At 45.2% G+C, this 27,354-nt stretch overlaps 1 protein-coding gene across 2 annotated transcripts; it reads left to right on the top strand.

Moving 5' to 3' along the window:
- The first annotated feature begins 179 nt into the window (after positions 1–179).
- On the top strand, positions 180–24,821 carry VSTM2A (V-set and transmembrane domain containing 2A). Of its 2 annotated transcripts, none has more exons than XM_024563108.4 (5): positions 180–759; positions 2,562–2,728; positions 3,801–3,851; positions 6,519–6,858; positions 22,972–24,821. In XM_024563108.4, exons 1-5 carry the CDS (start codon positions 681–683, stop codon positions 23,058–23,060), a joined length of 726 nt encoding a protein of 241 aa, XP_024418876.1. In that variant the 5' UTR covers positions 180–680; the 3' UTR covers positions 23,061–24,821. The 2 variants fall into 2 exon arrangements, with proteins under 2 accessions (XP_024418876.1, XP_053783353.1); XM_053927378.2 differs by having other exon boundaries at positions 22,850–23,059.
- Positions 24,822–27,354: the final 2,533 nt, after the last annotated feature.

Below are 27,354 nucleotides of genomic sequence, written 5' to 3' on the forward strand. Positions count from 1 at the left end.
TGCCCCCAGCCCCGCTGCCCCGCTGTCCTGCGAGCGTATTGTCCTCTTCGGCGCCGAGCGAGCCGAGGCTGGAGAGACTCGATCGACAAGGGAAAGAAGCACATTGGGGGGGTGGGGGGGGGTGGAATCAAATGCTTCTGCTCTGCAGAGGGAAGCCGTAGACCGAAGCTTCGCCGAGCCCCGCGCCTCCTGCGGGCAGCGCGGCCCAGCCCCCGGCAGGTGCGGGGCGGCCCGGCGCGCAGAGAGTTAAAGGCATCATCGCAGCCATTAGAGGGAAAAGTTGCGGCGCGGCGAGCCCCGCGAGGTCCTCCGCCCGCCCCGGCCCTCTCCCCACTTCCCCGGCTGGCGCGGCGTGGAGGGAGGGCAGTGATCACGCAAGCCCGAGCCGCGGCTGACGTGGGCCGAGCCGCCAGGTAGCGGGACGCAGCGGCCAGGCGGCGGAGACACTCCAGCGCTGCCAGCCGGCTCAGCGCGCCCAGGCTCGGCGAGCCGCGGAGGCTGGCGGCCCCCTTCGCCAGCGGCTCCCCCGCTCCTGCAGCCAGTCCCGCCCAGCCAGCAGCAGGATGCGCGCGGCGTCGCGCCCGGGGCTCTGAAGCAGCCTGAGACTCCGCGGCATTCCTTTCTTTTTAGGGCTTGACGGCCGTTGGCTACACTGATGTGACCCCCCTCTCTTTTTTGGAATGATGGGGATCTTTTTGGCATATGTTGGATTTGTCTTCTTTTCTGTTTTATACGTGCAGCAAGGGCTTTCTTCTCAAGGTAAGCGTGTGCTCATTGGCAAATGTGCATTTGCTTGTGTGTGTGTGTGTGTGTGTGTGTGTGTGTGTATCCAGGCAGATGTGAGCTTCCTAGCAAGTAACAGTGGAATAGGGTTCTGTTTGGCATTTTTATTTAAAGTTGATTAAACAGTAGGCATGCTAGATTAGGAAGCAAATCTATTTGGTGCCTGACGGTGAGGCAGGGGGCTCGGAGAGCAGACACACAGGGGTGCGTGGTGTGTGTGTATGTGTGTGTGTGTTGCGTGTGTTGTCTGTGCATGCACAGGGTAACCACTCATGCATACATAATCGTCGCAAACAAGCAGGGACTCTCCACGGTCAGTCCTCCTGCTCCGTGGAGACAGAATGGGTTTCGAGTTTCTTTTTTTCTGGGTCCGTGTGACTTCGTTTGCGTGTGTGCTTATCAAAGGACAGACGTCCCCGAGGACCCATAAAAAGGCACGGCTTGCATTTCAAGCAGCGGCGGCAGCCTGCTGAATCCAGTGGTTCGGGACTTCGCAGGCTGCGGGGCGCGTTTCAGCACCACGAACAGATCTCAGCGCCGCGGCCGGAGGGCTGCATCACTGCTCAGGCCGAAAGGCCACCTCCTCCCTCGGGCTGGAACACAAAGTCCCATCAGAATGTCTTCTTCGCGTCTCCCATTTGCTTTGAGTATGAATGCAGTTCCCTTTCCACGGAGACCATTTCGGATGCCATGCAGCCGTGAGAAGGGGCACGGATGGTGTCTCTCCTTAAAAAGTGGGGGAAATGGGCACCCACCCCAAGCCTGTCCTGCAGCCCCCCCCAACCCCGGGGTCCTTCTGTCCGCAAGAGTGCATTGCATCTGTGCACAGCTGCCGGCCACAAACCTCTCAGCGCCACTTGTAGGGAGCCAACGGCTCTTCCCAAAGTGTCCCTTAGACAACAGAAGAACAACCATCCAAAACATTCCGTAGCAGAGGAATGCCTTTGGGAGAAAGGGAGCATCTTATCCGTGTGAGTTTTGCCAGGATTCCATGAATCTTGCAAACTAGCAGGGTCGAGGTTGGTCATGAGGAGAAGCAAAAACTCTCTCCAGTGGCTTCACAACACCCTTCAGTCTGAACAGAGTCCAAGTGTCTGGTTCTTGCACCCCATGGAGTGTGTGTGGCAGTTTACAACCCAGGGGCTTGGTGGGGGAGCTCATGAAGTGAGTTTGGAGAGGAGGAAATGGTTGCGGCGTAGGCAGTGTGGGACTCCTCTCAGTGCCGTGGTCTCTGAAGCACAGACGCTAATTGTTCTGATATGTCAGGAATGTGCATTCGGACAGGTAATCACGATCTGTTCTCCATGACATAAACACCCAGTTACCATAGATTGCTTAGAAACTTAGAGGCAAGAGGCTGTCCCCATATATCAGCTTGACAGATTTGTCTAAAATGCACCCCACTGAGGCCCTCAGTAAATTTGGGGGAGTGCTGCAATCTGACAAAAGGTTTGTTTTGCTTCTAATTGAGCAGCCTGGCTAAAGAGGTGGGGGTGGGGGCGTGGGGAGTATTGGCAAGCTGGTTAGGCTTTCCATTATCCAGACTTGATCGACAACAAAGTGATTGAGGCACCATACCAAAAATAAGACAGGCAAGAGGCAAAGGAGAGGGGGGTGGGGAGCCAAAAGTGCGGGATGATATAGAAGGTTTATTTATTTATTTATTTATTTATTTATTTATTTATTTTCAGTCCAAGAAAAATGTAGCGATCTCTCAAGGGAAGAGAGCTGGCGAGCATGGTGTGGATATTCTAAAAGGATGAGTTTCTGTTTTGCAGCAAAATTCACTGAGTTTCCGCGCAACGTGACTGCGACCGAGGGGCAGAATGTGGAGATGTCGTGCGCCTTCCAGAGCGGCTCCGCTTCCGTGTACCTGGAGATCCAGTGGTGGTTCCTGCGGGGCCCCGAGGACCTGGAGCCGGCGGCCGAGGTGGCCGGTGCGCAGGTAGCGGAGCGGAGTCGCGTGTTCCGGTCGCCCGCGGTGTCTGTTCCGCTCACCCCGAGTCTTCTGGGGGTCCAGCCAGAGGTCTGTGGGCCAAGAAGGTTTCTGGGCGCCACTTGGAAACCGCCGGCCCTCTTGGGGCGGGTGAGGCCCAGGGAAGCCAGGGAATGAACTGGAATGTGTCCTGCTGACTGTAGTTTGAAACCAAGGCGGAAGTCTTGTCCTTCTGGTTAAAACCTGTCCTGGCCTCCTCCTGTTAGCGCTGGTTACTGTCAGGATGTCCAGGACGGCACTACAGTGTTGACCCTCCCAGGACACTCGCTGTCCCATCTCCGGGACCGCGGGGTGGGGTGCAGAATTCTGGGGGTGTCTCCATCCCCCGCCCCCACAGCTGAGATTGGCGAGGACATTAGTGAGAGTGGGGAGAGAAAGAACGGGATGGGGGCGAAGGGGCGGGGAAGAGAGGGAAGGAGCAGGGAAGAGACGCAAGGAGGAGCGGGGCGGTTGGACAGAGGGCCGGGTGCAGGAGAAAGGGGATGAGAAGGGAGTGAACGAGGGTCCGGAGGCCGCTGGAATAGACGAAACGGAAGGGTCCGGGACGCGGGGAGGGGGAAGGGGGAGGAGGGGCGGAGGAAGGAGGAGCAGAGGAAAAAGGAAGAGGGGGGAGAAGAGACAGGAAGGGGAAGGGGGTGAGAGCGCGGGCTGGAGACAGAGTTCAGCAGAAGAGGCGCAGACGGGTCCGGGCTGTCGGGGCGAGGAAAAGACAATCTGTTCCTGAGCCCCCAGGGAGGGGACGCGGTCCGGGCAAAGACGCCGAGTCTCGTCCCCACAAACTTCCACGCACACGCGCGCCCGCGCCGCCGTCCCCGTGTCCCTCCCTCCCGGGCACCACGAGTCCCAGACGCAGCCGAGCGCGCGCGACCGGGCAGCGCCCCCGCGCGGCGGTGCCCGCGCGCCTCTCCTCTGCTAAACCGGCCGGAGCCACCGGAATGCTCCAGCCACGACGGGGGCCGCGCTGCGGGTCGCAGCCGGGGCGGTGTGGGTTCCCGGGCTGAGCTTTCGTCTCCGCCCGCAGGTGGAGCTCGTGCCCGACCGAGACCCCGACAACGACGGGACCAAGATCAGTGTGAGTATCACAGGGCCCGGCGACAGGGGGCGCGCGCCTTTGTGCGCAGTACGCAGGCCCACGGAGAAAACCAACGCGTTTTAGGTGTTTAACTTAGGGCCCTCTTGTTAAGCCTTTTAACTTATTGTCCCTCAAATGGCAATTTTGCAAAAGCAGGTCGAGAGCCAGTGCAGAAAAACTGAAGCCGATTTAGAGCTGATACAATGAAATTATTTATTTTAATCACATATTTAAGCAGTTACTAGAGAATCATCTTGCCATCACAAAAGTTGCCACCATTTTTTTTTTTTTTTTGCTTTTTAAGTTACATAACTAAGAGTAAAGAGCCGAATACTGCTCTCCATTAAAGTTATGGAAATAATTAGAGGATACGGAGTAAAACACTAACATATGAAATCATATAAATATAAAACCAAAAGCCAATATACACATAAACACATTAACAGAAGAGGTTAACCTAATGAAAATATAGAGATGCATTTCTGCTTTACTGGTTACTACTTTTCATAACTGTGTGTGAAATTAAAAAAATAAAATAAAAATCATTTTTATTCTACCTCAAATGAAGCCACATAGAATCATTTTATATTAATAGAACTGCTTAATTTGTTGATAAATAGTAAAGAAGTTTTCATTGCTAGAAATGAAATAATTATATAATAAGAAATGAGGTCAGCTAAGCATAAAGATATATGACACATTATATATTATATATGTTAAGATTTGAAAATCCAATGACCCACATTTAAAAAGAAATTTATTCTGAGGCTTTCACAAGAGCAGAAAGGGGTATAAGATTGCAGTTACATCACAACTAAAAGTATAAACATATATTGTACTAATAAAATCAGATTCCATCATCTAAATGTATAATCTCAAAATGGAAGAAAATATCAAACAAAAAAATGATATAAAGCAGAAATTACATTTATAAACTCACTGATTTTTTAGACTACTTCAATTCAATTATTCTTACATCACAGGAACTGCTGTTCTCAGACAGTGCTAGAAAAGCTTTGCCAGTAAGACCAATTGTTGACAGTATTGTCTCATGAATACTTCATTTTTCATACACACGTGTGATTGGATAGGTCGTTTATCGATGACTCATCCCTTACTTGCTATACCAGTAACCTCCAAAGACCAGTAACGAAAACAGCTGCCCACACCCTGACGGCGGGAAGCTACACAGTCCGATTCAAACCCTGGATACAACTGCTAACAGTGTTACCTATGCCCATACTCCCGAGACTCTAGTAAACTGTAGAGATCTAGACACAGATTGAGATAGAAAGTAACTTGTCCCCAGTTTACTCACTGAGTGACCTTGAGTATATGTCCTAAACCAGCAGCTGTTAGCTTAGATTCTCAGGAGAGTTTTTATAAAACACTGATGCGAGTTTCACCCCGTGGAGACGCAGACCACGTGTCTGCACTAATCCACGTGTTTGAGTGTTTTCTAATGGCGCCTCAGAAGAGCCCAGTGTGCGGTCAGCGCTGGGAGTCACCAACCAAAGCCCCCCAGGCTTCAGTTTACTCTGCTATAAAATGGGACAATAATAAGTACTCAGATTCATGGAGACTGAGGAGATATTAGAAGCTTTTAACCTCCATTATTTTTATAGTATTGCTATTTATGGAATTTTCCATCCAATACATATGTTGTGTAATAAACAGGTGAACACTTTGCAAGTTATCTCAATTATTTATGTCCATGTGAAAGTGTGACGGCCAGTAGCAGCATAAATTTCTGTCTCTTTCACTTCTTTGCTCTTTCAACATCATCCAAGTCCTTAAATCCTGAATGTCTCATGAAATCCATCATCATTCAGCTAATCATGGAAATATATAATGTATATCAAATCTAGCTGTTTTGTTAAAGATGCTAATGGATATATATTATATAAAATTTTATTTATTATACACATGTACAATCTTGCCATTAATATGGCCTAAAATTACTAGAAGAAATAAGAGCCATTTTCAATTTTGAAAGTCAAGCCTTGCTCAAGTTCCAATAGCGTACAGACCCCGTGATGGCCGGGAGTAGGTGGTCTGAGCCACAAGACTTCGGCTGACGTTAATCGGCACCCAGAGCCATGCCACCCCATGACTGTAGGTCAGAGTGTACCAGAAACTTGAGAAGAAAAACCCGTAACATCCGAGTGTATTTTTGTCGGTGCCTTCCATCGTCACTCCAGTGTAGGGGGAATAGCACCTTCTCAGTTAATCTCGCCATTGGTCACCAGCACCCACGAAATGTTTTCATGGCCTCTCAGAGTTGGAGCCCAAAGTGAGGAACAGAGGCTGTGTAAACGCCAGACTCGGCCTCGTTAGCGTCATGCTTCCTTCAGCTGAGCTAGCCAGGCAGCGACAATCCCGTGATTGGAAAAAGGCAGAGCGTTCCCAGGAGCTGCCATTCTGTGTGGCTCGCGGAATGTGGCGCTAGCTGGATTGAACTAACACGCCACGCTGGGTGAAGCTGGTAGGAGTAGACTAGGATAAACAAGACCTTGGGATTTCACCATTGACACCCTAGGGGCGGGCTCTCCGACTGTGGCCATTAGGACGCCTTTGTCTTCCAACACCAGGAAGCTCAGGGCAAAGTACGGGGACACCATCATTTGACGTAGCTCTTTCTTTTGCTTTTTGCCTGCCATCTTTCAGACAGTGAAAGTCCAAGGCAATGACATCTCCCACAAGCTTCAGATCTCCAAAGTGAGGAAGAAGGATGAAGGCCTATACGAGTGCAGGGTGACCGACGCCAATTACGGAGAGCTGCAAGAACACAAGGCCCAGGCCTACCTGAAAGTCAACGCCAACAGCCACGCTCGCAGGATGCAGGCCTTCGAAGCCTCGCCCATGTGGCTGCAAGACATGAAGCCTCGAAAGAACGTCTCCGCGGCCGCCCCCAGCAGCAGCGTCCACAGCTCTGCCAACCAGCGGATGGCCCCCACCTCCAGCCCGCAAGCGGTAGCCAAAATCCCCAAACAAAGTCCACAATCAGGTATGGAAACCCATTTTGAGCCTTTCATTTTACCACTCACAAAACCCTCCTGAGGACGACTGGTCAAACAGAGTAGACAGGTTTATACGTGACGGGTTGGACCGCCGGAGACCTAGCTCCGCTGACATAATGAGATGAGACGCAGAGAGCCTGGAGCTGGCCTTCGCCGAGGTGGCCACCTGGGCCTTTTAGCGGCTGGCAGTGCTTCCAGTTCAGGGGATCTCAGGGCCAGACTTCCTTTTCCCCTTCTGTACTTACAGATTTTAAGAACAATAAATCATGTCATGTTGGTCACGTTATAAGTGCATGTTCGTTTTCTCTACAGATTTATGTCCCAAAAGTGACCCAAATTTAGAGATTTCACTTCATCAAAATGTAAATGAAAGACAGACACATTTTCAGTGACCCACAGCTTTAAGCAGGACTGGTCTCCAAGGGCTTTTTTTCCGCTTGGGAAGGAGAGACATCAGCTGCCTGTGATGAAAGTGATGATGGTAATAGCAGGAAGTGGCACAGAGATAAGACAACTCCTGTAAATGTGCCCTCCATGCCGATGGAGAGGCTTAGTCACACATTTCCCAAGTCAGCTGTGCAAGTTAAAGCCATTCTGAAGAGCATTAATTTATGCAATCATTCAGTCTGGAAACTCACTGAAGTTTCAACCTTGATGCAGGATAAAGGCTTCTTGGAAGGAGCAGCACCTCACACACCCCGCGAATGCTCTGTATTTCTCTCCCGCGCCTAATGCGATACTACAGGGTGGAAGGGGCGTAAAAATATCGATCGTTCTTGAACTCTTTCCCTTTGCAGTTTATCACTGAAACATTGTTGCTACTAGTACTGGTCATAGAGAATTACATTGCTAACTTTCAAGGTCTCTTTAGCCATTAAATCTGGTCATTTCGTCAGGGTGATTGTATATATTATATATAATTATATATATAATATGCATATATTCTTACATCTTATCTTAGTTGTACCTTTAAATCCTGTCTTGTGAACCATGCTTTTAAAATACCGTGTGCCGACCTAGGTTCCCTCCTCACGCTTCACGAGCTTGACCAAGGTCCCTGGCGAGTTTGCACTGCCTTGCAATGCAGGCACGCACCTGCCCCTGCAGGCCTTGGTCCTGGCAATGACGTCAGCCTGATGCTTGGGCGACTTGCCCTCCCCAGAGCTCAATTTGCTTGGCTTTGTCTCAGTTTCCTCTTTATTGTCTCCTTTGTTTCCCAAATGAAGGAACAAAACCATACCTGGAATATACATATGCGCGTACATATGTACTTATGTTTCGGTGTGTCCCTACGCAGCACACACCTGTGTGCGCACTTAGTGGCTATAATTTGCGCAGCCATTATTTGAGGAAGACTTCGTCTCTTTGGAGATATTCTCATCTCCCCTTCATGCCATCAGAAGAAGCACCCCGACAAAATTACAGAGCAGCCTCAGCAGACAGTTTACGACCTAATTAGAGAAAACGCCAAAATCACGGAAGTGAAATTATTAGCCCCCACAGAATATTTCACACTAGCTATCAGGAATCCACGCTGTGGAATAAAATCAAACATTTTATTACCTATTCCAATGGAGGATTCTGAGCATAGAATTAAATGTTCTATTTCTAAACGATTTACTTTTGATTATGTAGTGTACTCTGCAGATACCTGTTTTACTTTGATACATAGTTTTTAGCACTGTGATGGGAGCTAACTCGTAAACTCTAGCGATCTTCTCACAATTTTCAAACAAAAATCCCTGCTCGTTTTCCACCCCCACCTGTCAGGCGCACTCGCCCGCTGAGAAGGAATGCTGACTCACGGAGCCCGCACTCACTCACGGAAAGCCACGTTCCCTAAGCAGCATCTGCTTAGAGCAAAGATTAATCTGGAATGTATCAAAGTGTCTCAGTTCTATTTTTTCTACCCGTGAATACTGGAAAGCATTTTCTACACATGTAACATTTTCTGACTTCTGGCACAGACGCTGGCTGCCCCGGCCACCCGTCCCGCTCACATTTAAGTTCCCAAGCTTGCACAGCTGCTTCACAGCACACAGCACCTGGGACGGGCATTTATGTATCACACTCAGGGTAATACCTACACACTCATTTATACTTTTGCTTTGTAGGTTTTCAGGTTATATTCAGATAAAGCTGATTTCAACACCCAGGCTTCCTTTATTCACTCACTTATTCCCTCTCCATTCACCCACATTTCCAGTTCTGATTTCTTTCAGGAGAGCCAGGCTGGGGTTCACTCTTGCCCCCCAACACTTCTCCACAGTTACATCCTATCAGCACTGTGGCAGAGTAGAGATGGCTACATAATGCTTGACACCTCTCCCTTTAAGAGGCGGCCCCTCTTCCCCCAGCCCGCTTTCTGGGCGGGTCCATGACCACGAACAAGAGGATGTGAAGTGATGCCTTGCTCATTCCAGACCAGGCTTTTCAGAGGGCAGGCAGCTTCTGCTGTGGCCTCTCAGAAGCCAGCAACCCTTGAAGCAGTGGAGCTGCCTTAGGGAGCGAAGCCCCAGCCCGCCAGCCTTTCACTTCAGCCCCAGCTGCCACTTCTCTGCATCGTGAGCCGTCCCAAGCTGGCTCTGCCCCCTAAGCCAAGCGGCGCACAGACTCCTGAGCTGCACGAACAAAGTGGTGTTTCAGGCCCTCGGTTTTCGGGTGGTTTTTTTCCACAGCAATACAATCTCTGGGTCAGGCCCCTAAACCCAAATAGCCAAAACGGAATTTACTACCTTTTTCACCAAAACACAAATGTTTTTTCTCCGGTGTTCTCAAATGCTTTGAGTAACATCATCCCATGTTCAAGGTGTGGAAACCTTGAAAATGCTCTTATCGCCTCTTCTTCAGTCAGTGGCCACAATGCATCCGTCATCGGTTCTATTGTGTCTTTTCAAACTGTTCTTGAACAGTGGTGTCTTGTCTGTTCTGCGAACACGGATCGACTTCTCCGCACGGCCTTCTTCGCTTTCTCCTCTGCTCCAGCAGCTCCTGACAACGTGCCTGTCTCTGTTCCAACACAAGGAGCAGGTCACAAGGGAGCAGGTAGTCAGTCACGCTGTTTCCAAAGCGCTTGCGCCGCCTCTCCTGGCCTCACGTCCAGCCCCGTTCCTCCCGAGTTCCCCGTCCTCACACACACTCTTCCTGAGTGGTATTTCCAAATGTTTTCCGACACTGTCTTACTTCTGCGACTTTACAAAGGCTGGGTTTTGTGCGGGTCATTCCCTGAGGGCTGCTGCAAATTCTTTTATATAGCTTTCTGCCATTGTCATAGTCAGAATCAATGGTTTCATTCCTGTCCCTGAGCAAGGTGTTTGTGCCCACGGGGACGCCATCCTGTGCCCTGGGGGCCCCTTTTCTTGGGACTCTCCTCCTCGGCACTCCCCTGTTCGCGGACCTCTCAGTGGCAGGCAGAGCAGAGCTGTTGGTCTACCCGAGGACAACTTCTTGGCTACAAGCATTACAGCTTGCAAGGGCGTCTCTTTAAGTGCTCACAGCAAGTGGAGTTTGTTTGGGGGGAGAAAAGGGAAAGTGAGAGGAATGGTCTATCTTTGTTTTTGTCGTCTTCTTCTTCTTGTAATTATACTTACATAAGTAGCATTGCCACTATCCCGAAACTGAGGGCTTCTCAAAGTGTGTAGTGCAGGCAACCTCTGCCAGGGTCCAGCTGGAAAAACTCATCTTCCAGGGCGTCATGCATGCAGCCCCTACTGGATCAAACTCAGAGTCTAGAATCAGAAATAGGTATTTTTGCCAGCAGTAAATTATGAGAATCATTGACACTAAAAAGTTCTTATGGGTGAGAAAAAATTTTATCATTTACTATGACGTGTGTGTGTGTGTGAGATGCCGGTCTGTTGCCACGATCTTTTTCCCCGTACTGAGCTGGGCTTCAGCAAAGCTGTTCTGTTCATGCCTGTAATCAGCAGCTGGCATTTGTAACCGCTGGCCCTGGTTAAGGTGTAGCGATGTTTCTATGTGTGGAGTCTGTGAGGAAGTCTCCAGTCGCTCAGCAGGAATGCTGATTCTCTGAACTCCGAAACATGGTTATTGTGTTTCTACCACGATATGAACTGAGCCTGAGAGGCAGCTGCTGCTCTCGCTGCTAGAAGCCACCAGCTCCCGGCCCCTCTGCTGCCAAGAAGCGTGGCAGCTCTCCAAAGGTGGCCAGATGTAGCAGAAATGATCTTCAGACAGAAGTCGAAGCTGGCGGGGAGCGGGGGGATGGGCAGAGGAGCTGGCAGGAGAGTGTTTTCCTGTTCTAAAATATGAGGAAAACAGTGCTCCGCATCGAGGTGGGGAGCCAGGCATATAATTCAGACCTTAATGTTGATTTTGGTTTAAATGATCCAACCCAGCTGCTTACACTGGTAAAATTCATTTGATCATTGCAATTCTATTAGTTAAACGGCTACTATGTAAATCAAGGGTCTATGAGTAAGATGAAAAATAGATTTGAGGCAATGCTTTGGATAATACAGGCCAGTGAATCTGCTAGAGATGTGTTTGAACTGGAATTATGTAAATTAATAGTCTCTATTAGCTAAGTTCCCCCACAAACCATATTTAACTCAACTCATTGAAATTCAGTACTAGCTGTAGGCTGCAGCTCTTGCCAGTGCGTGAAGGGCCACACTGAGGTTCACCTGTGGCGACCAGGAGCTCTGTCATTGAGGAGGGACATGAGCAGATTTGCCGATGTCCTAAGCTCCTGTCTCCAATGATGTCACAACGCTGCCAGAGAAGCAGCTTTCTGGAGAGGTGGCCAGAGGGTTGAGAAGTTGCTGCAAAAACCTCCCTCTGTTGGTCTTGGTAACACAGGTCCTAAAAGCAAGGTGAGGGCTCCTTCTCAAGGGACGCTGCTGCCACCAGTAGCCTGGCACAGGAGTGTTCCGCAAGGCTGCAAAGAGCAGAGAGAAACAGGAAATGCTTCTTCCACTGACCCGGCCACTCAGCAGTAGGGGCGGGAGGCACAGCGGTTAGGGAGGGAGGCTGTTCACGTCCCAGCCCCACGGCTCAGGGCTGTGTGCATCTCTGTTTCCTCATTTGGAGGGTTAGTTGCAGCTATATGCAGAGAGAGCGTGACACGGACCAAACCCCCGGAAATGACCGCTACTCGCTGGTTTAACAGGACATTACCACGTCGGGCTCACACGTTCTAATCATTAGCAGCCATGAAAGGGTGACGGCAAATGCTGGGTGCCACTTGGCTCTGCCGTGGCAAGTACTTGCCTTGCTGGGTGTGTGTCCCAGGTGAATGAGTTCAAAGGAAGACGGGGTCTTCCTTCCTGGCTTGGGCCTTGCTGTTTATCATTTCAGAGCTTCCTTCTCTCTTCTGTCACAATGCTGTTAGTTGACAAGTTGTCCCTGGTGTCCCCAGACCAGATTAGCCACCAGCTCTCTTGCCCAGGGTCGTAACTGTACCCTCACTGTGAAGCATAATGAAATTCCAAAGGATTTTTAAGGGTTTGAACTGCACGACCTGAATAAACAGTACGTATTTGGAAGCCACGATGGTATATACTGGCTGCTCTATTAATTAAATTCAAGCTTTTTATAAAAGACCCTTGGAATTTTTTAAATCATAAACAAGTGAAAATACTGTTAAAATTTGAAAGGGAAGAAAAACACAAAAGATTTAGAAGCTTCTAGTGAGAATGGCACAGTCCGGGGTAGCACATGGATACAGATCTGATTCCAAGATTCCCTCGCTACGAGTTTGCTGAGCAGGCTGAGCACGCGACCTCTGAACCTCAGAGCCCTGACTTAGGAAACGGAGGCGGTAACACAGGTGTGCCAAGGTCATTGTTAGCATTAAGTGACATAAGAGCAAACCTGGCACATGACCGAGCTCAGCAATGGGAAGTTCTCTTCCTCTTTACCTGTCAGATATTAAGGTATGTTTTTAAATAACCATGATTTAGGAGAATAACTGAGAACATAAGTATGACTAAAGATGAAAGAAAATAAGAAACCCAGACTACTCTAAGATTATGTAAAATAATAAATATCTGCTGAATTAAAAAGATTATAATTAAGGATTTATTTAATTAATAAATGACAAAATGAAACATTGTCACAATTTATGACATATATCCAAATGAAATCTGACTAAAGAGCTAAGTAGAAAAGAAAAATCAGGCATAGAAAATTGGCATAAAATCAGAGGCCTGAGGCTCTGAAGGTTGACAATAACAAAAAATACAAATGAAAATATTTTACTGTAGATCATTTAAAAAGTGTTTAATTTACAAATGTAACCAAAAAGTGATGCAACAGATAAGGAAATGTCTGTGTCTAATACTTAAGGAAAGAAGCAAGCCTGTCATTTTGCAGAGGCGATGATTACGTAATCCACCCCACATGACTTAGCTGTGTCCAAAGTGAGCGCACACTGTCGATGGAGATAAAATAAGGATGTAAGTTGGAATCAATTGTCCACAGGACCTCAATACTCAACTAGAAAACACTTGGGGCAAAATATATAATCTGCAACAGTAACAACAAAAAAGTATGAAATGTCTAGTTTCTTAAAGACTCACAAATAAGCAGTACAACAGTGAAGACCATTAGGATGCTTTGTTAAAACAGTTCAGGTTTAAATAAATGAGTAAACTTGCTAAGTTTGGGGGTGGACAATCTCATTATTATAAATACGTCAGGTTTTCTCAGTCAAAACCCTAGTTATTTTTTAAAACTTGACACATGTAATCGTGGCAAAGATTTTTAAAACCAACACCTGTCATCAATCAAGGTAACAGTCACTGAGGCGTTTTTCCCGTTACTCCCCCACCCGGCGGCCTGGCCCTCCCCCTCTGGAGGAAAACTGGGGAGGACAGGCGGGTGGCAGGGCTGCCCCTGCCGCGACGCCCCCTGGAGGACGTCCCAGAGAGGACAGCGGCGGGGCAGACCCAAACCACGCGCAGGACGCTGGTCTCAGAGGCCTGACGGAAGACCGAACCGCGCCTGCGGCAGACTGCAGGAAAGTCACCCAATGAATGTGTTAAAACCATAAAACAAACATTCAACAGCTCCTAGAATCGTGTTTTCAAAGAATGTTTAGTTAAATTAGAAAGGACTGAATATAAAACTTAATGTAAAAAACGTAGGATGCAAAACGTTAAAATAAAAAATATAGACTACAAATAAACCCATCTGAGATGTGTGCATAGAAGGACCACAGGAAAAACATATGAAAATGTACATCAAAAGTCAAGGTAAATTATTTTGAAGCATGAAGCACGACTTCTAGAAAATAACTCTTTGATTATTTTTCTCTATTGATAACATTTGCACAATGACGATTTATTACTTTTGTTATAAAAATTATTTAAAACTTCCCAAATTTAAAAATAGGCAAGACAGCTCATGAGAGGGAAGACAAATGAAACAAATAAAACGTATTCAGTAAAAGCAAAGGCAAAGGAAAACAATGGTGCTGTGTGATTGCGGCATGACAAGTTCAAATCCATGCGCACAGGTACATGTAAATATTGAACGTACTATTATGAAGGGAGTGTAGTCAGAAATTGCTAGTAGCTTTGAAATTAAGACCATTATCTCATTTCCTGGGATCTGAGTGGAGAATCAGACCATCAAATCATTTTTTCTGTCTTTCTAAACAGTGGGTGTGCTTGATAACCATACACTGGTTAATTACGTCAAGCACATATGAAGTCCATACATAAAATATGACGCAACCCCTCTTCCTCCCCATGGTATGACTCACTCAGCCCCCAGTTCACAGCTGGAGCAAAGTGACAAGTGACCGTGTGGGCACAGGGCGTGTCAGGGGAAGGCAATACCCTGGAATGTTTATAAAGGGTGATTATGTTTCATTTAACAGGACCACTTTGAAAAAGTTTCAGAAACCATTTTTGCATGAATTCAGAATCCCGTAGGCATAAAACAGACCCAACATAAACTCTTAGTGCTGGAATTAGAGCAAATTGTAAAAGCTAAGAGTTAGAATTCCTCATTCTGTGAAGCTATTGCAAAAGTAAAAATAAGAAGTTCAGTTAAGCAAATTGAATACCTTCCCAGATGCAAGACTTGGAATGAAGATTGAATGATACTCCAGACTTCAAAATACAAAGGTGTCAAGCACTGTGCAAGGAGAGGGTCCAGTATGGGGCTGAATTCTTTTTTCTTCTTTTATTTAGATGTCTTATGTTGTGGCTACATCCTTAGCAGCATCTCCTTCAGCCATTTGGAAAGTATTTTATTTGTAATTTTTCTGATTAAACAAATTTATTTGCCATGAAGGCAATTGTTTCACTCCTATTAGCATTGTAAAGAGTTAATTTGGAAAAAAAAAATGCTAGCTTTGGGAACCAAGCAGTAGAATCAGAAGCACTAAATAGAAAACAGAAAAAACTTTAGAATTCAAAAACTCACTCCACTTCCAAAGACCTGAAAATATAAAGGTCTTAAAGAAATAAAGCCGTGGCCCTAAACATGCAGGGCACCACACAAAGCCAGGGGTATGACTACTTCCAACACACCTGCCGAAAGAGTGTTGTTCAGCTGACTCTGCAGAGTTAGCGTAAAACGCTACTGAAGGGTGGAGAGAAGGTATGAATTGGGTCTTCACACGTTTGGGGCTATTGAAGCACCTCGCACTGTGCTTAGCACATAGTGAGAGTTAATGAGTGTTTTGAGATTGACTATTATGTTTTGGCGAAGCACTGTTGAGGATAATACCACAGCTAAGAAGACACACGAATTTTTCTGTAATTTGGCCGATCTTTAAGGAAACCACCCCAGACCACTTATGTGTTGATAAAGAGAGAGGATTAGAAAACAGCCCTCGGGCCATCCTTCATTCCATACCCCTGACAACAACGATATTCATTTGTTTTAAATTATGTTTCATGACAAGTTATATCTATGTAGTTTTACCATTTTACTTGCATGCCTTAATAAATAGGATATGGGTTTTTAAAAATCTTCAACTCTCTCCATTAATTACTTAATTGTGATGGCTAAGAAATCTTCTGTTATGAAGATAACGTATAAAACATTCAGTTAATTTTGAACTATCTATATTAAGGAAAAGGGTAAAAGTATTGGCTCAAACTTGGAAAAAATATGGGTAAACTCTTAAGAAGTTTTCCTATGCTAAAACAGGTGTGTTTTCCAAAGCTCTATCATTGATGGTTTTCTATGGTCTATGGCATTAGGTCCTCACCCAATTTTTTCCTCAAGAACCAACAGTTGCTAAACAATTAAAATTAATTTTTTTAACTCAGGCAAATTGCTGTATTTATAGAGTGTGCTGATAGCTTTCTCTTTTTCCACTTACTTGAGAAGGTATGTGGAAAATGAAAACATATTCACAGCTGCGTTTCTTTCCTTCTTTCTTTGACTTCTGCTTCCTGACTCACAGTCTCTCTGTCGCCACTGATCTGAACTACAAGATGTCTCCATCTCTGATGGAGCTGGCTCTCCCTCTGGTGAAGTTGGAGACAGGGGGTCTAGGACAACAGGGAGAAGGTATGGGTGGGACAGACGTCCCCCCTCCCATCAGTGAGTGATCGCTCACATAGGAACGTGCCTCTGTCTTACCTCTTTGCTCAGCAGTCAACAGCTCCAGCGCCCTCACTCGGGACTAACTACCCTAGCCTGCAGCAAAGCCGCCCTGCATTGGTCTCGGTTGCCCTCATGATTTTCCCCAGTCTGCTCCCCAAGATAAGTACTTATTTAAGCCCTTGGACAAACTGGGCATTTCGCAACCATGTGCAGCAGAAGCGCATGTCTGTGCAATGCCTAATCTGGAGCTGGGATCATCTCCACAAGGCGTGGGTTACTTTCCACCTTTGTGTTATGAATACATACAGTTTGCTGATTAATAATGAAAACATATGTGCAGGCAGCAGATTTAAGTTCCATAAGTAAGTAGTTTCAAGCACTTTAGCAGCATTTATTTATATGCCTGTAAATGCAGTGCTAATAATAAATTACTCTTATTTATGCATTGCGCAGTTATTAAATATGAGTGGTATTAAAACATCTTTGTTTGAAAATATTTTATTTGTTTTTCCACTAATATATATGTTATCCCTTCCATTTCATCAAAGCCACTCATAGTTCCACGTATTTGTACTAGGCAGGATGGAGAAAGTAAGGTTTTCAGGTATCCAGAATCGCCACATGAAATAATGATGCAATTAGTTTGTAGAGTTGAACGGAACTGGATTTGAACCTCAGCTGCATCACTTACTGGCTACGGCAACCTGCGCAAGGCACATGCCCCTGTCGGGAAAGTTCCTTCTTCAGCAAAGCAATTCCAGCGACCTCACAGATCACGGGCAGGGGTAAAGGCATAATAAGTGCTCAAGAAATACTGGCTACTACCATCATCACCCTCATCCTCATCATCCCACCTGACCCAGAGCAGCTGGGCGAGCGAATCACAGTGAAAACGGGCTGTCTTCCATGCACTGTGTGTTCAGCAGGCAGGAGGCAGAATTACTTTTAAGTGTCCCTTTCTGAGTCCCTGGGGAAGGTGGAAACCCTGAAAGCCTGGAGGGACTCATTGTAAGCAAGAGAGTCTGGAACATTGTGAGGTGAATGGGCCGTCCCCCGTGTGCCTTGCCATTTAGACCTGTGGACGTGGGCAGCGGCCCTTCTTTCCCTGAGCTATAATAAGAGGCCTCCTAACGAGCAGCAAAGGCTGGCTTTGCTGACTATGGGAAAGAAGGAAAAGGCATTTAAGTAGGGACTGCCAGCCTGAGCAGGCTCAATCAAAGAAACAGTTTATGGATTAGGTCAAAATGAAGAACTTTTTTTTTTTTAAATAGGGGATTTCTGGAAGAAACTGACACTGGACCCATAAGAATTCTAATAAAAAGTTATTCTTTTCAAAAAAAAAATGTTTAGGATAGAATCATCCTGTTATTTGACTTTTCCTCTTAAATAGTTACTTAGTATGTGCAAGCCAGAATAAAAATTGCATGAAAAGCTAGCTCAGATTTTCTCTCCCACCTACAGTGATGCCCAAAGCTGGCTGTCACCGTACTAAAGGAGACGTGTGTCAAAGGCTGGGCCATTCCTGGAGCTGGGCACCCCATTCTTTCTAAGCTGGGTCTCTTCCCAGACAAAAATAAAATCATCAGACTTGCTTCTTTTGTTATTGGAGGATTTCCACTTTTAGGTTTGTTTGTATGAGAAGTACCACTAATAGACACTTTTACAAAATACAGGTTCTGGAGTCAGACCATGGAGCCTCAGTGGGAGAGAAATTCTTTTCTTTCTCTTTTCATACTTCTTTTGATTCTGCTAGACATTCAAACCCAAAAAAGGAGAGAAAAGCATTTGGAGAATTGTACCAAATCTACAGACAGAGACCCTGGAGTGTGACCATTCCCCTCTTGTCTAAACCAACTGCGAGTTGTTTTCACACAGGAAGTTCGCCCATCAGAGACTCACTCCCCAGAGAAAGTGGGCATTTGAACAGCTGGCCAACGTTAGGTGGGATCAGCTGTCTACACTGTGCATGAGCGCTCAGTCTTTTGAATTAAATGCTCATATCCTCTCTGATGATCTTTCTTGGTAGACAGGCGCTCTGGCTGTCTGTCCCCATCACTAACTAAGGGTGGCGCTTTGAACAATCAGCTTAACCATGGGTCCCAGTCTTTCAAATCTGAATTAAAAGCTTGGAAAAGAGGAGCTCTTAGAAAGAAGAAGCCATCTAAGAATAATGGTGAAGCCACCTCTCACTCAAATATTTAAATGGCTCTGGAGGAAACTTTAAATTCTACAAGTCTATAATATGAAAAGTTCAAAGTATTATTATAAGACATTTAGTACACCACATGGAGCAAAACAAACTTTGTTTATTATTGATGCCTAAGAAACCAAAGAGGCTGATGTTCTCATGTTCCGTGTTTATTAGCTCAGAGTTGGGGAAGTGTTCTATCAATAATTTTTTTTCACTCGAGCATGTTATAGCAGTTCATTTCTTCTGGAAAGATTAGTGTACATTCCAGATGGCTTCCCATCCCGATTTGACAGATGTGGAGACACGGTGGGGGGGGGGGGGGGGGCGGTCAGGGCGCTTGCCCCAGGAGTTCCAGAAAGGAGCTCACCTACATCCCAGGTGTCCTCATGGCATCGCTGTTTCTTCATGTCTGCACCTTTGCCTTACTGCCTGTCATCCGTGGGACCTGGGGGGCGTTATCCCATCTTGCTGAGTCGCATGTTCCTGATCTGCAGGGAGACAGGGCGGTGGGGAGGCAGGACGCAATGTATGCGAAGTGCCTGCTGCACCTTCCCTGGCATGTGGTAGATGCCCGGGCCCGTCTTGTAATTTTGGAGACTGATGCGAGCAAGAAGAGGGGCACAGCATTATTAAAGAGGCCCACCGCATGCCAGCCTCGTGACCGCAGACCCAGGGAGGAAGACACGGGAGCCCACAGTCTAAACAGGGGCTGGCTAACAGCACCTAAGTTCCTCCATCTGGCAGACAGATGAGGGGCGTGAGGAGGACGTTCCAGTCCGGGATGCTGTGCTGAGCTCAACTAGGCAGGGAGATGGCAGCTGGGCCCTCGATGACAATGACAATTGTGTTATGGTGGGGTAACTGTATGTCATCTCTCCCTCCTTGCTAAGGATGCCATGCTCTCAACTACTGAGGTGTCATTTTTTTTACTTGTTCTGTTTTGTTTTAAAGAAATAGATGGAATGTTCTGTTGCTCTCTAAAATAATCACTGTAGAGAAGATAAGGTACCTGAGACTTTTTCTTCATAGTTCTGCTCGGCCAAACTCTCGTTGTCACGGGCACCCTCTGAGGAAATGAACGCTCGCGTGTCCACATCGCAGGAAAGGCGATGGGCCTGGCTGTTGCATGCAGGGTAAAAAGGGCTGACAATTGGAAGCTAAGTCTCCACGCTCCTTGGACTTATAAGAAGACTTCCTAGACTTCTCCACTTGCAAAACGGAGAAAATGCTCCCCTGCCTTACAAGGAATGACCCCTGAGAGAGCATTATGTAAACATTTAAGCATGAAGTCAATTGATAGGCATCTTTTTTGCATAGAAGTCGAAGGAGGTCATGAAAGGGCCTTCCGAGCAGAGAGAAATCTCTGGGTTCTGTCCGGGCTCCTCGCCTGCGCATGCTCCCTGTCCATGGCCTTCACGGGACTTACGTAGCAGCATCTCTCTTCCTTCCTCACAAGAGCATTTTGTGTTGGGAGTAAACATTTAAAACTCTCAAGGCATTGTTTTAGACAATGAGAGTAATGAAAAATAATTGCTAAAACTTCACCCTTTGGCTTGAAGGAGCTTATAGAGTAGTCAGTGAGAGGAGATAGGAATATAATGAATCACCGGTCAGTGTAAGCCTTGCTATGGCCATAGGGAAGGCAAAACCAAAACACTGCTGAAGTTCAGAGGCAAGGGGGTTACAAGGAGTGGGTGGGGACAGACGCAGTGGGCAGCAGGTTATTCGAGGGCAAGAGTTGCTTACATGTTTGGTCACGTTAGGGGGTAAGAGCTTATCCTGCTTGGGATGGGCATAGAGGAAGGAAGGAAAGGAAGGAAAAGGAAGGAGGGAAGGAAGGGAGGAAAGAAGGAAGGAAGGAAGGAAGGAAGGAAGGAAGGAAGGAAGGAAGGAAGGAAGGAAGGAAGGAGAAAGTTGATTCTGTCTAGTCCAACAGTGTCTGGCATACTAGTATGGAAAACTACATGAATAGTTACTATGCTCATCTTAGAAACCATGGAAGAAATAAGTACCTTATCTGAGATCTTAGAAGTGCGTGGTGGCAGACACAGTTAGAGCCCGCAGCTCCTGACCATGGTCCACGACAGTGTGAATAGTACGTCCCTGCTGTAACAGTGAGAGTAAAGCTGGGTGAGTGGCCCAAATCTCTTTCTGAGAAAAATTTTTGACTGTCTATAGAATAGACCATAGCATGTTTGATAAGCAATGTGTGTACTCAGAATAGTAAATAATGTTATATTCAGAATAGTGTACCTCGGAGTGAAATTAACTATGACGAATATTTGTGACGCTTACACAGGACAGATTATAGCATTTTAGATTCTCAGATTTCACTAAGTCTTTGAGATTACAAAGATAAAGTACCTAGCTCTTCATTCAAGGCATAAACTGTAAAAAGAAAAGACAAACAATCAGTGATTTGCTTTAGAATTTCCTGTGCAGGAAAGAAAAACTTTGTAATTGGCCCGACAGAAATAAATGTCATTTAATTAAAAATATGCTGGAAAATGCATGTGCCCCGAGTGGATGAATAGCACGGGGGTGGGAAGTACTGTGTTACAATGGTATATTGGCTGTAAGGTGGTAGTTCAGAGTTCGAGTAGCCTTAAAATATTCTCTTTGGCGAAAAATTACATTTCTTTGCAATTCCACTGCCAATGCAAATTTTGCTTTAACTTGCACATGCTGGACATAGGAGGGGAGGACAGGGTGGTCAAATGTGGTGGCTGTTTCCCTTATATCTCACAGGAGTGAGGGACCAGGTGCCTCTTGTCCTGGGCGATCACTTTAGAAAGGGGAGATTAATACATGGCTTCAGTCCACTTGAGCCGATTTGCAACGTCCAAGCTGGAAAGGAAACCATGATTTCACAAACTACCTTCTCTAAAGAGGGAACCGTTTTACTTAGGAGTGTTGCTATCAGCATTTTCGAACTGTTATTCAGTATCAGACATTGTGTCAAGTGCCATTAACGATTTAAGGAAGCATGTAACCAATCATCCCTCTTTTTTTTTTTTTTCAAAAAAATGAATCCCTGTCCAAGAATCTCTCTGCCCAGGATAACGACAACACATATTTAACTTTGGAAACCCTTGGTGCTACTGGTTCTGCATAGATTGTGTTTACTTTCCCTGCACCATCTTTCTTCTTAGTGCTTGACAGGGACTGTGCTGCCACTTTTGTGTTTCCGACCCTTAGCACCCAGCCTGAGAGAGGGAGCACCCTCCGGAGACCCATCACTAACCTCTGGGTGTTCAGTCATTAGGTTTCTGTGAGGACAGGCTGTGTTTAGTATGTGGCTCCCCTACCAAACAGGGATGAGTCCAGGACTGCGCGAAAGTGAGCTGAGAGCAAAACAGCTTCGGCAGGCAACCACATGGTCGAGGGAGGAGCAAGCCCCCCACGGTGCTGTGGCTATCACTTTGTGACAGCGCCGTCCTTGTTTCCGCCTTGCTGTCACTGCCAGTTTGGACCTACACACGACTTGCTCAAATACTCAAGATGTTGAATTTCTCTGCCCTTACCCCCTCAAACCCTTTTAGTCGTTCTCCAATTAAAAAGAAAAAAGAAATAAAGAGAAAAATGCTTTGAGCCCAATTACATTCTTGTTCTCTTATTAGTAACAGTATTTGATGCATCATTTGTAACTAGAAGTTTATTAGATAAAATACATAAAGAAAAATTGCAAAAATACAATTGAATTGTCTCCCTTACAAGGTCTCAAAGGTCTTTGAAACATGGTCAGTTCTTGATAGCACTAACTTTTTTCCTCCGATTTCAAGGGTAACATTGAGAAAGATCTTCCTCGAAAAGAAAATGCCCAAATGAGCCCATCCCCGAACACAGGCCCTGCCCACCAGAAGCTGCAGCTCTTGCTTTGGGTTGCATCTTCTGCAGCTTTAGGGTTAAGCTGCAGGAAAGCAGGGCGTGTTTTTATCGTAGGCACCAAGAGAGGAAGGACCCCATGACCGTAGGGAACGAGCCCAGAGAAGGGCCGGAGGGAAGCTGTTCGGCATCTGTTCCTCTGCGTGCCCCCACTGTGGAAGGCGTTGTTTGAAAACAGACGAGCACGCCCACGTGCCCGGGACTGAAATGCCGTGTATGTGTTGTCATTTACAGTGCATGCCAAGACATTCATGGGCACCAGAGCCAAGCTGGCGAGCTAATTAAATATGTATGTGTATGTGTTTAAACAGCCTGATAAGGAGCGTTGGAAATCTTCAAGATGAGCGAATATCTTATAACTTCTTCCGCAGGTGCCAGGATAGCTACAAGCCATGGACTTTCTGTCCTGCTTCTTGTTTGTGGCTTTGTGAAGGGTGCTTTGCTTTAGTCTAAAGTGCTGACTTTTTTCCAATATCACTTTCTCTTCTTAAAGCAAAGAGCAAATCGCCTGTAAAATCTACGGAGCGGACAGCAAAGTTGACCCTAAACTCCAAGCACCACCCCGCACCCACTGTAGTCTAATCACCTACACAAGGAGCGCCTGCTTCCGGAAGCATACACGAAGAGGCTTTCGCACGCTTTGTTCACAATGTGTTCTTGGGCAAATCACTCATCTTTTGTTTGAAGAGCATTAGTGTGAAGTGATAGGACATTTTCTAATAGCAAGATCTATTTTTTCCCTTTTCTTCTGGCTACTTAACGTATCATCTCAGGGGTTGGCCTGAACGTCATCAGGATAGTAAATATTTACGACGGACACCACAGATTTCCTACAAAAAGACCCATTATCTGCAGGAAGCAAACGGAGATGAAAAGACTACAGAACATAAAATATCACCAGACGAAACCCCGGTTTGGGGGCAAGAACAAAATTACCAACGCTGCGAGGCAACAAGGAGAACCTTATTTTAAATAAGAAAGAATGAAAGAAAGAATTTTTTTTAATTTTTCTTTTTTCTTGGATTTTTCTCCTTTTTCTTGATTGTAGTTCTTGTTCAATGGTGGCAAGTGCTGATTACGGCCAATCCCTGTCAATCCTGGGAGGTTTATAGAAATACATTTTGAATGGTCTATATTTCAATGTATTTTAATTCATTTTGCAATTCCTGTATATGCAAACCTGACAAATTCTGTAAATTGCTTATAGTATGTGTGATATAACTTCAAAGTAGATAGACTCTGACTTTCATGCAAGCTGATTTTTATCATTATATATATAAATATATACATATAAATATCTCTATGTTGGGTCATCGGCCAAGTTTTTTCGATAGAGCATTTGTTTCTCACCTATGACTCATATATTGTGGGGATTTTGTAATGCATCAGTTCACTTCCACAGGTTTGGCAGCTGCGGGTGGTCTCGGTTGGCCCGTGCTTTCTGGAAAATGCATATTCAAAACTGTATTGGTCTCTGACAAATGAATTAATTTTCTTGTGTGTCTGCTTGTTGGAATTTGCTATGTTTCTTTCTCTATGATGTCTGTTGAGGTTCGAGGGTCTCTTGACGCTAAGGAATGCACCCTCTCTGGTTTTGACCATAACCTTCATATCGTAATCACCACCACCATCGTCAAAGAGCAGCGATGCTCCTAGAGAATTTGCCTTGGAGGTGGACGTGGGCAAGGAGAAGAGGCTGCCATGATTCCCTGAATTCATGGACGAGCGCTTCTTGCTGTGGCTAAGCGTGTGGTTCCTGGGACCTTGACACATTTTTTTGTAGCTTTGTCACTCTGTTATTTGCTCCTAATTACACCTTAATGTCTCCTGATTAAAAATGGAAATTTGGTTTTTGGCTAAATAGGATATGCAAAAGACTACTGCACATTTCTGATTGAAGAAGATCGTGTACTCAGTGTCCGCTAGTTAAGTGGATTCTAATTTTAAATGTCCCATTCTTATTTTGGGTTTTATGACAATTCTGGCTACTTTCTATAGAACCTGTGCTCTCCTCTGGCAAAGAATGATGGACAGAACTTTGAGTGTCTTCCATACTTACTGTGGAATCGACATGGGTTGAGACAGAAATGCCCTGAGTTTCCCTTCCAGAGAGATCCTTCCATTTTCTTTCATAACAAACCCAGGAGACCGTCAGCTTCCAGCCTAAGGGCCTAACCTGAAGCTTGAAGGCAACGAATACCTCTGCTTTTCAAAGGTAAATGCATCAATTTTCTGCAACTTAATTATAGGCAATGTGCATATTTTCATAATATTCTTGACATTATCTTCTGAGAATTAATGTTTCATGCTAAATCTTTTATTGACACTTTTCTTGTTCATTTGGTTTATTATTTCAGCCTAATGAGAAAAATAAATAAAGGATTTGATTGCACTATTTTATTAACTTAGAAATTTATTTTCTTTCAAAGTTTAAAATATGCAATGCATAAGAGAATGGTAAGATAACTACTATTTATTAAGTCTTTCTGGGCTTTAAAGATCACATGCATTCGACCATAAATTGGTATACTGATTCAAATTCAGTCAGGCTGAGAAAACCTACCGTGTCCTATACTTTTATCCAAAGTCCACGCCACCAGATTGTTCAGTTCTACAGCAACATACATGTGTATCTTTATCAGTTGCTTGCTGGTAATAAAGGATGTGTTAGCTTGGGACGAACTCACTAGGCTCATTTTATCAGTGCCCAGAGTAAGACGTTTTTGGCAGTGTGGTCCCAAGAGTCTAACTCACCGGCCTCTTTGAAAAAACCATGGGACACTGTTTCTCCAGACTCAAAGGGGAATGTGGAACCTTGAAAATTGGAATAGAAGCTATACCAAATTAAAGAGGGCAGCTAGTCATGCTCACCTTATTTGCATCCCTCTGGGACCAGCTGTGTGCAACTAGGGCTATACAAGCAAGGGAAGATGGAAAACAAGTTACCTGACTTCCTCACCCTTGGCCTCCCAGGTTATGCAATGCTTTCCAAAAAGAGGAAATCATAAAAAAGTTGACATTGCTTAGCTGCATTCAAGTCAAGTTCTTTGGTTCTTTCCTGAAGACTTACAAATTGCTTACAAATGAAACAATGCATTGAAAACACTTGAGGATGACATAGGATAACAAAATCATCTAAATCCGGAGCTCTTAATTGGAGTTGTAAGTGAGCTTGGGGATGCCATGAGCCCACTGAAACTATATGCATATTTCTGTATGTGGATTTTCTTTGGAGATGGCCGTTCATAGTCATTGATTCTGAAAATGATTAAATTATGATTTGCTTGCCCACAAGAATACTTAGATGTTTTTGAGCACCTGAAAGGACCTATTATAATTTTGAATTAGTTTACCTTAAAGTTTGGAAACAAGACATGTTTAAGGAAATAGTGTGTATGTATATTTGGCAAAAAAAAAAAAACCATATTTTTTAAGTGTTTCATATTTCTCACATACAGCATGGAATGACAGATACAGGATGATGTTTGTTCAATTTTTGGAACCAATGCTAAGAGCTTAAAATATAATTTTACAAAATATATGCAGCTACCATTGATACTATGTAAAAGACAAAATATTAAATATAACTTGGTAGTTTCTGTAGAAAAAACAATTGCAAAAGGAAATATCTGTCTTGAATGATACATAGACTCTGATGAGTGCATCTTGGAATTAAGACTACGAAGCTCCAAAACAGGCGTGAGCATAATCTCAAACGTACAACCCAGATAATTTTAATTACAGAACCTCTAATCATTAATTAGGGGTGCAGTCTGTCACTCAGGAAGTGTCGTAGACTTTATAGTTTGATCGATGAAATAGATAAGGTCCTTTGCTGTACCGAGGCAGAGACAGAGTAAGCCCATGACAGCAATAAATTCTAAGGAGAAAACCCAGTAGGACAATATAAAGGGGTGTGGCTGTAAGAGGTCAGCGGATGCTGCTCCGAGAAAGCAACGTAGAAGCAAAACTTGAAGGACAAGTAGCAAAGCGGGAGAGGATCCGGAGGAAGAGGCTTCCAGACTTGTGCAGAACTCCGACGGTGAAGCCCGAGTAGGCCGGCTCCCGGACGTGAACGAGGACAGACGCACAGTACGGGAGGGGGAGAGGCGCAGGAGAAACGATCAGACGAGGAAAGCCAGGCAAGACGCCGCCAAGGAGGGCAGAACGGGACAGTTTGTGCAGGTCCACTGTGGGCTCCTACCCTGAGCTAGGGCGCGGGCTCTCTCCGGAGTCGACTTCTTACTGCGTATAGTTGAGCTTGTAAACAAGACTCCTTCGTGAATAACATTGTATCATTCAAATAGTCAAGTCTGGAACTGCCCGGGTCTATTAGGCAGGAGGGAATTTAACTCCATATTTTAATACAATTTTACAATTGCTAATTTTGGGGAGGAAATGGAAAGATCGAAAAATTAGTGGGACTACTTTTAGTGTAGGACTGAACTACTTACAATAATTACAAATGTCATTTGAAATAAAAATGGGAGTATATAAATTGAAAGCACGGATTGAAAGTAAAAAGATTTCTCTCCTAGACACTAGTTTGGTAAAATATTATAAGTAATAAGATGGAAGGAGGAGGAAAAAACTCTACATGTACACAGAAAAAAAATGATCAAAAAATCAGAAAGTAAGATCTTAGAGTTTTCCAAAAGACAATGGATTTAAAAGTACAGTGGGAAAATATTATTTTATACTGTATTAAATTATATTTTCATTGTTAAAAATAAGCAAAACCATTCTGACAAAGTCAAGGCTCATGGAAAAATAGCATATAGTATGTACTCTTCTTAAAAGCTATGCTTACCTACATACTTCAATTCAAACAGGAGTCAACTACAATTTTAAAAATAAATAGGCAAATATAAACTGT

The sequence above is a fragment of the Desmodus rotundus genome, chromosome 6 (genome assembly GCF_022682495.2).
Source record: "Desmodus rotundus isolate HL8 chromosome 6, HLdesRot8A.1, whole genome shotgun sequence".
Taxonomy (NCBI): domain Eukaryota; kingdom Metazoa; phylum Chordata; class Mammalia; order Chiroptera; family Phyllostomidae; genus Desmodus; species Desmodus rotundus.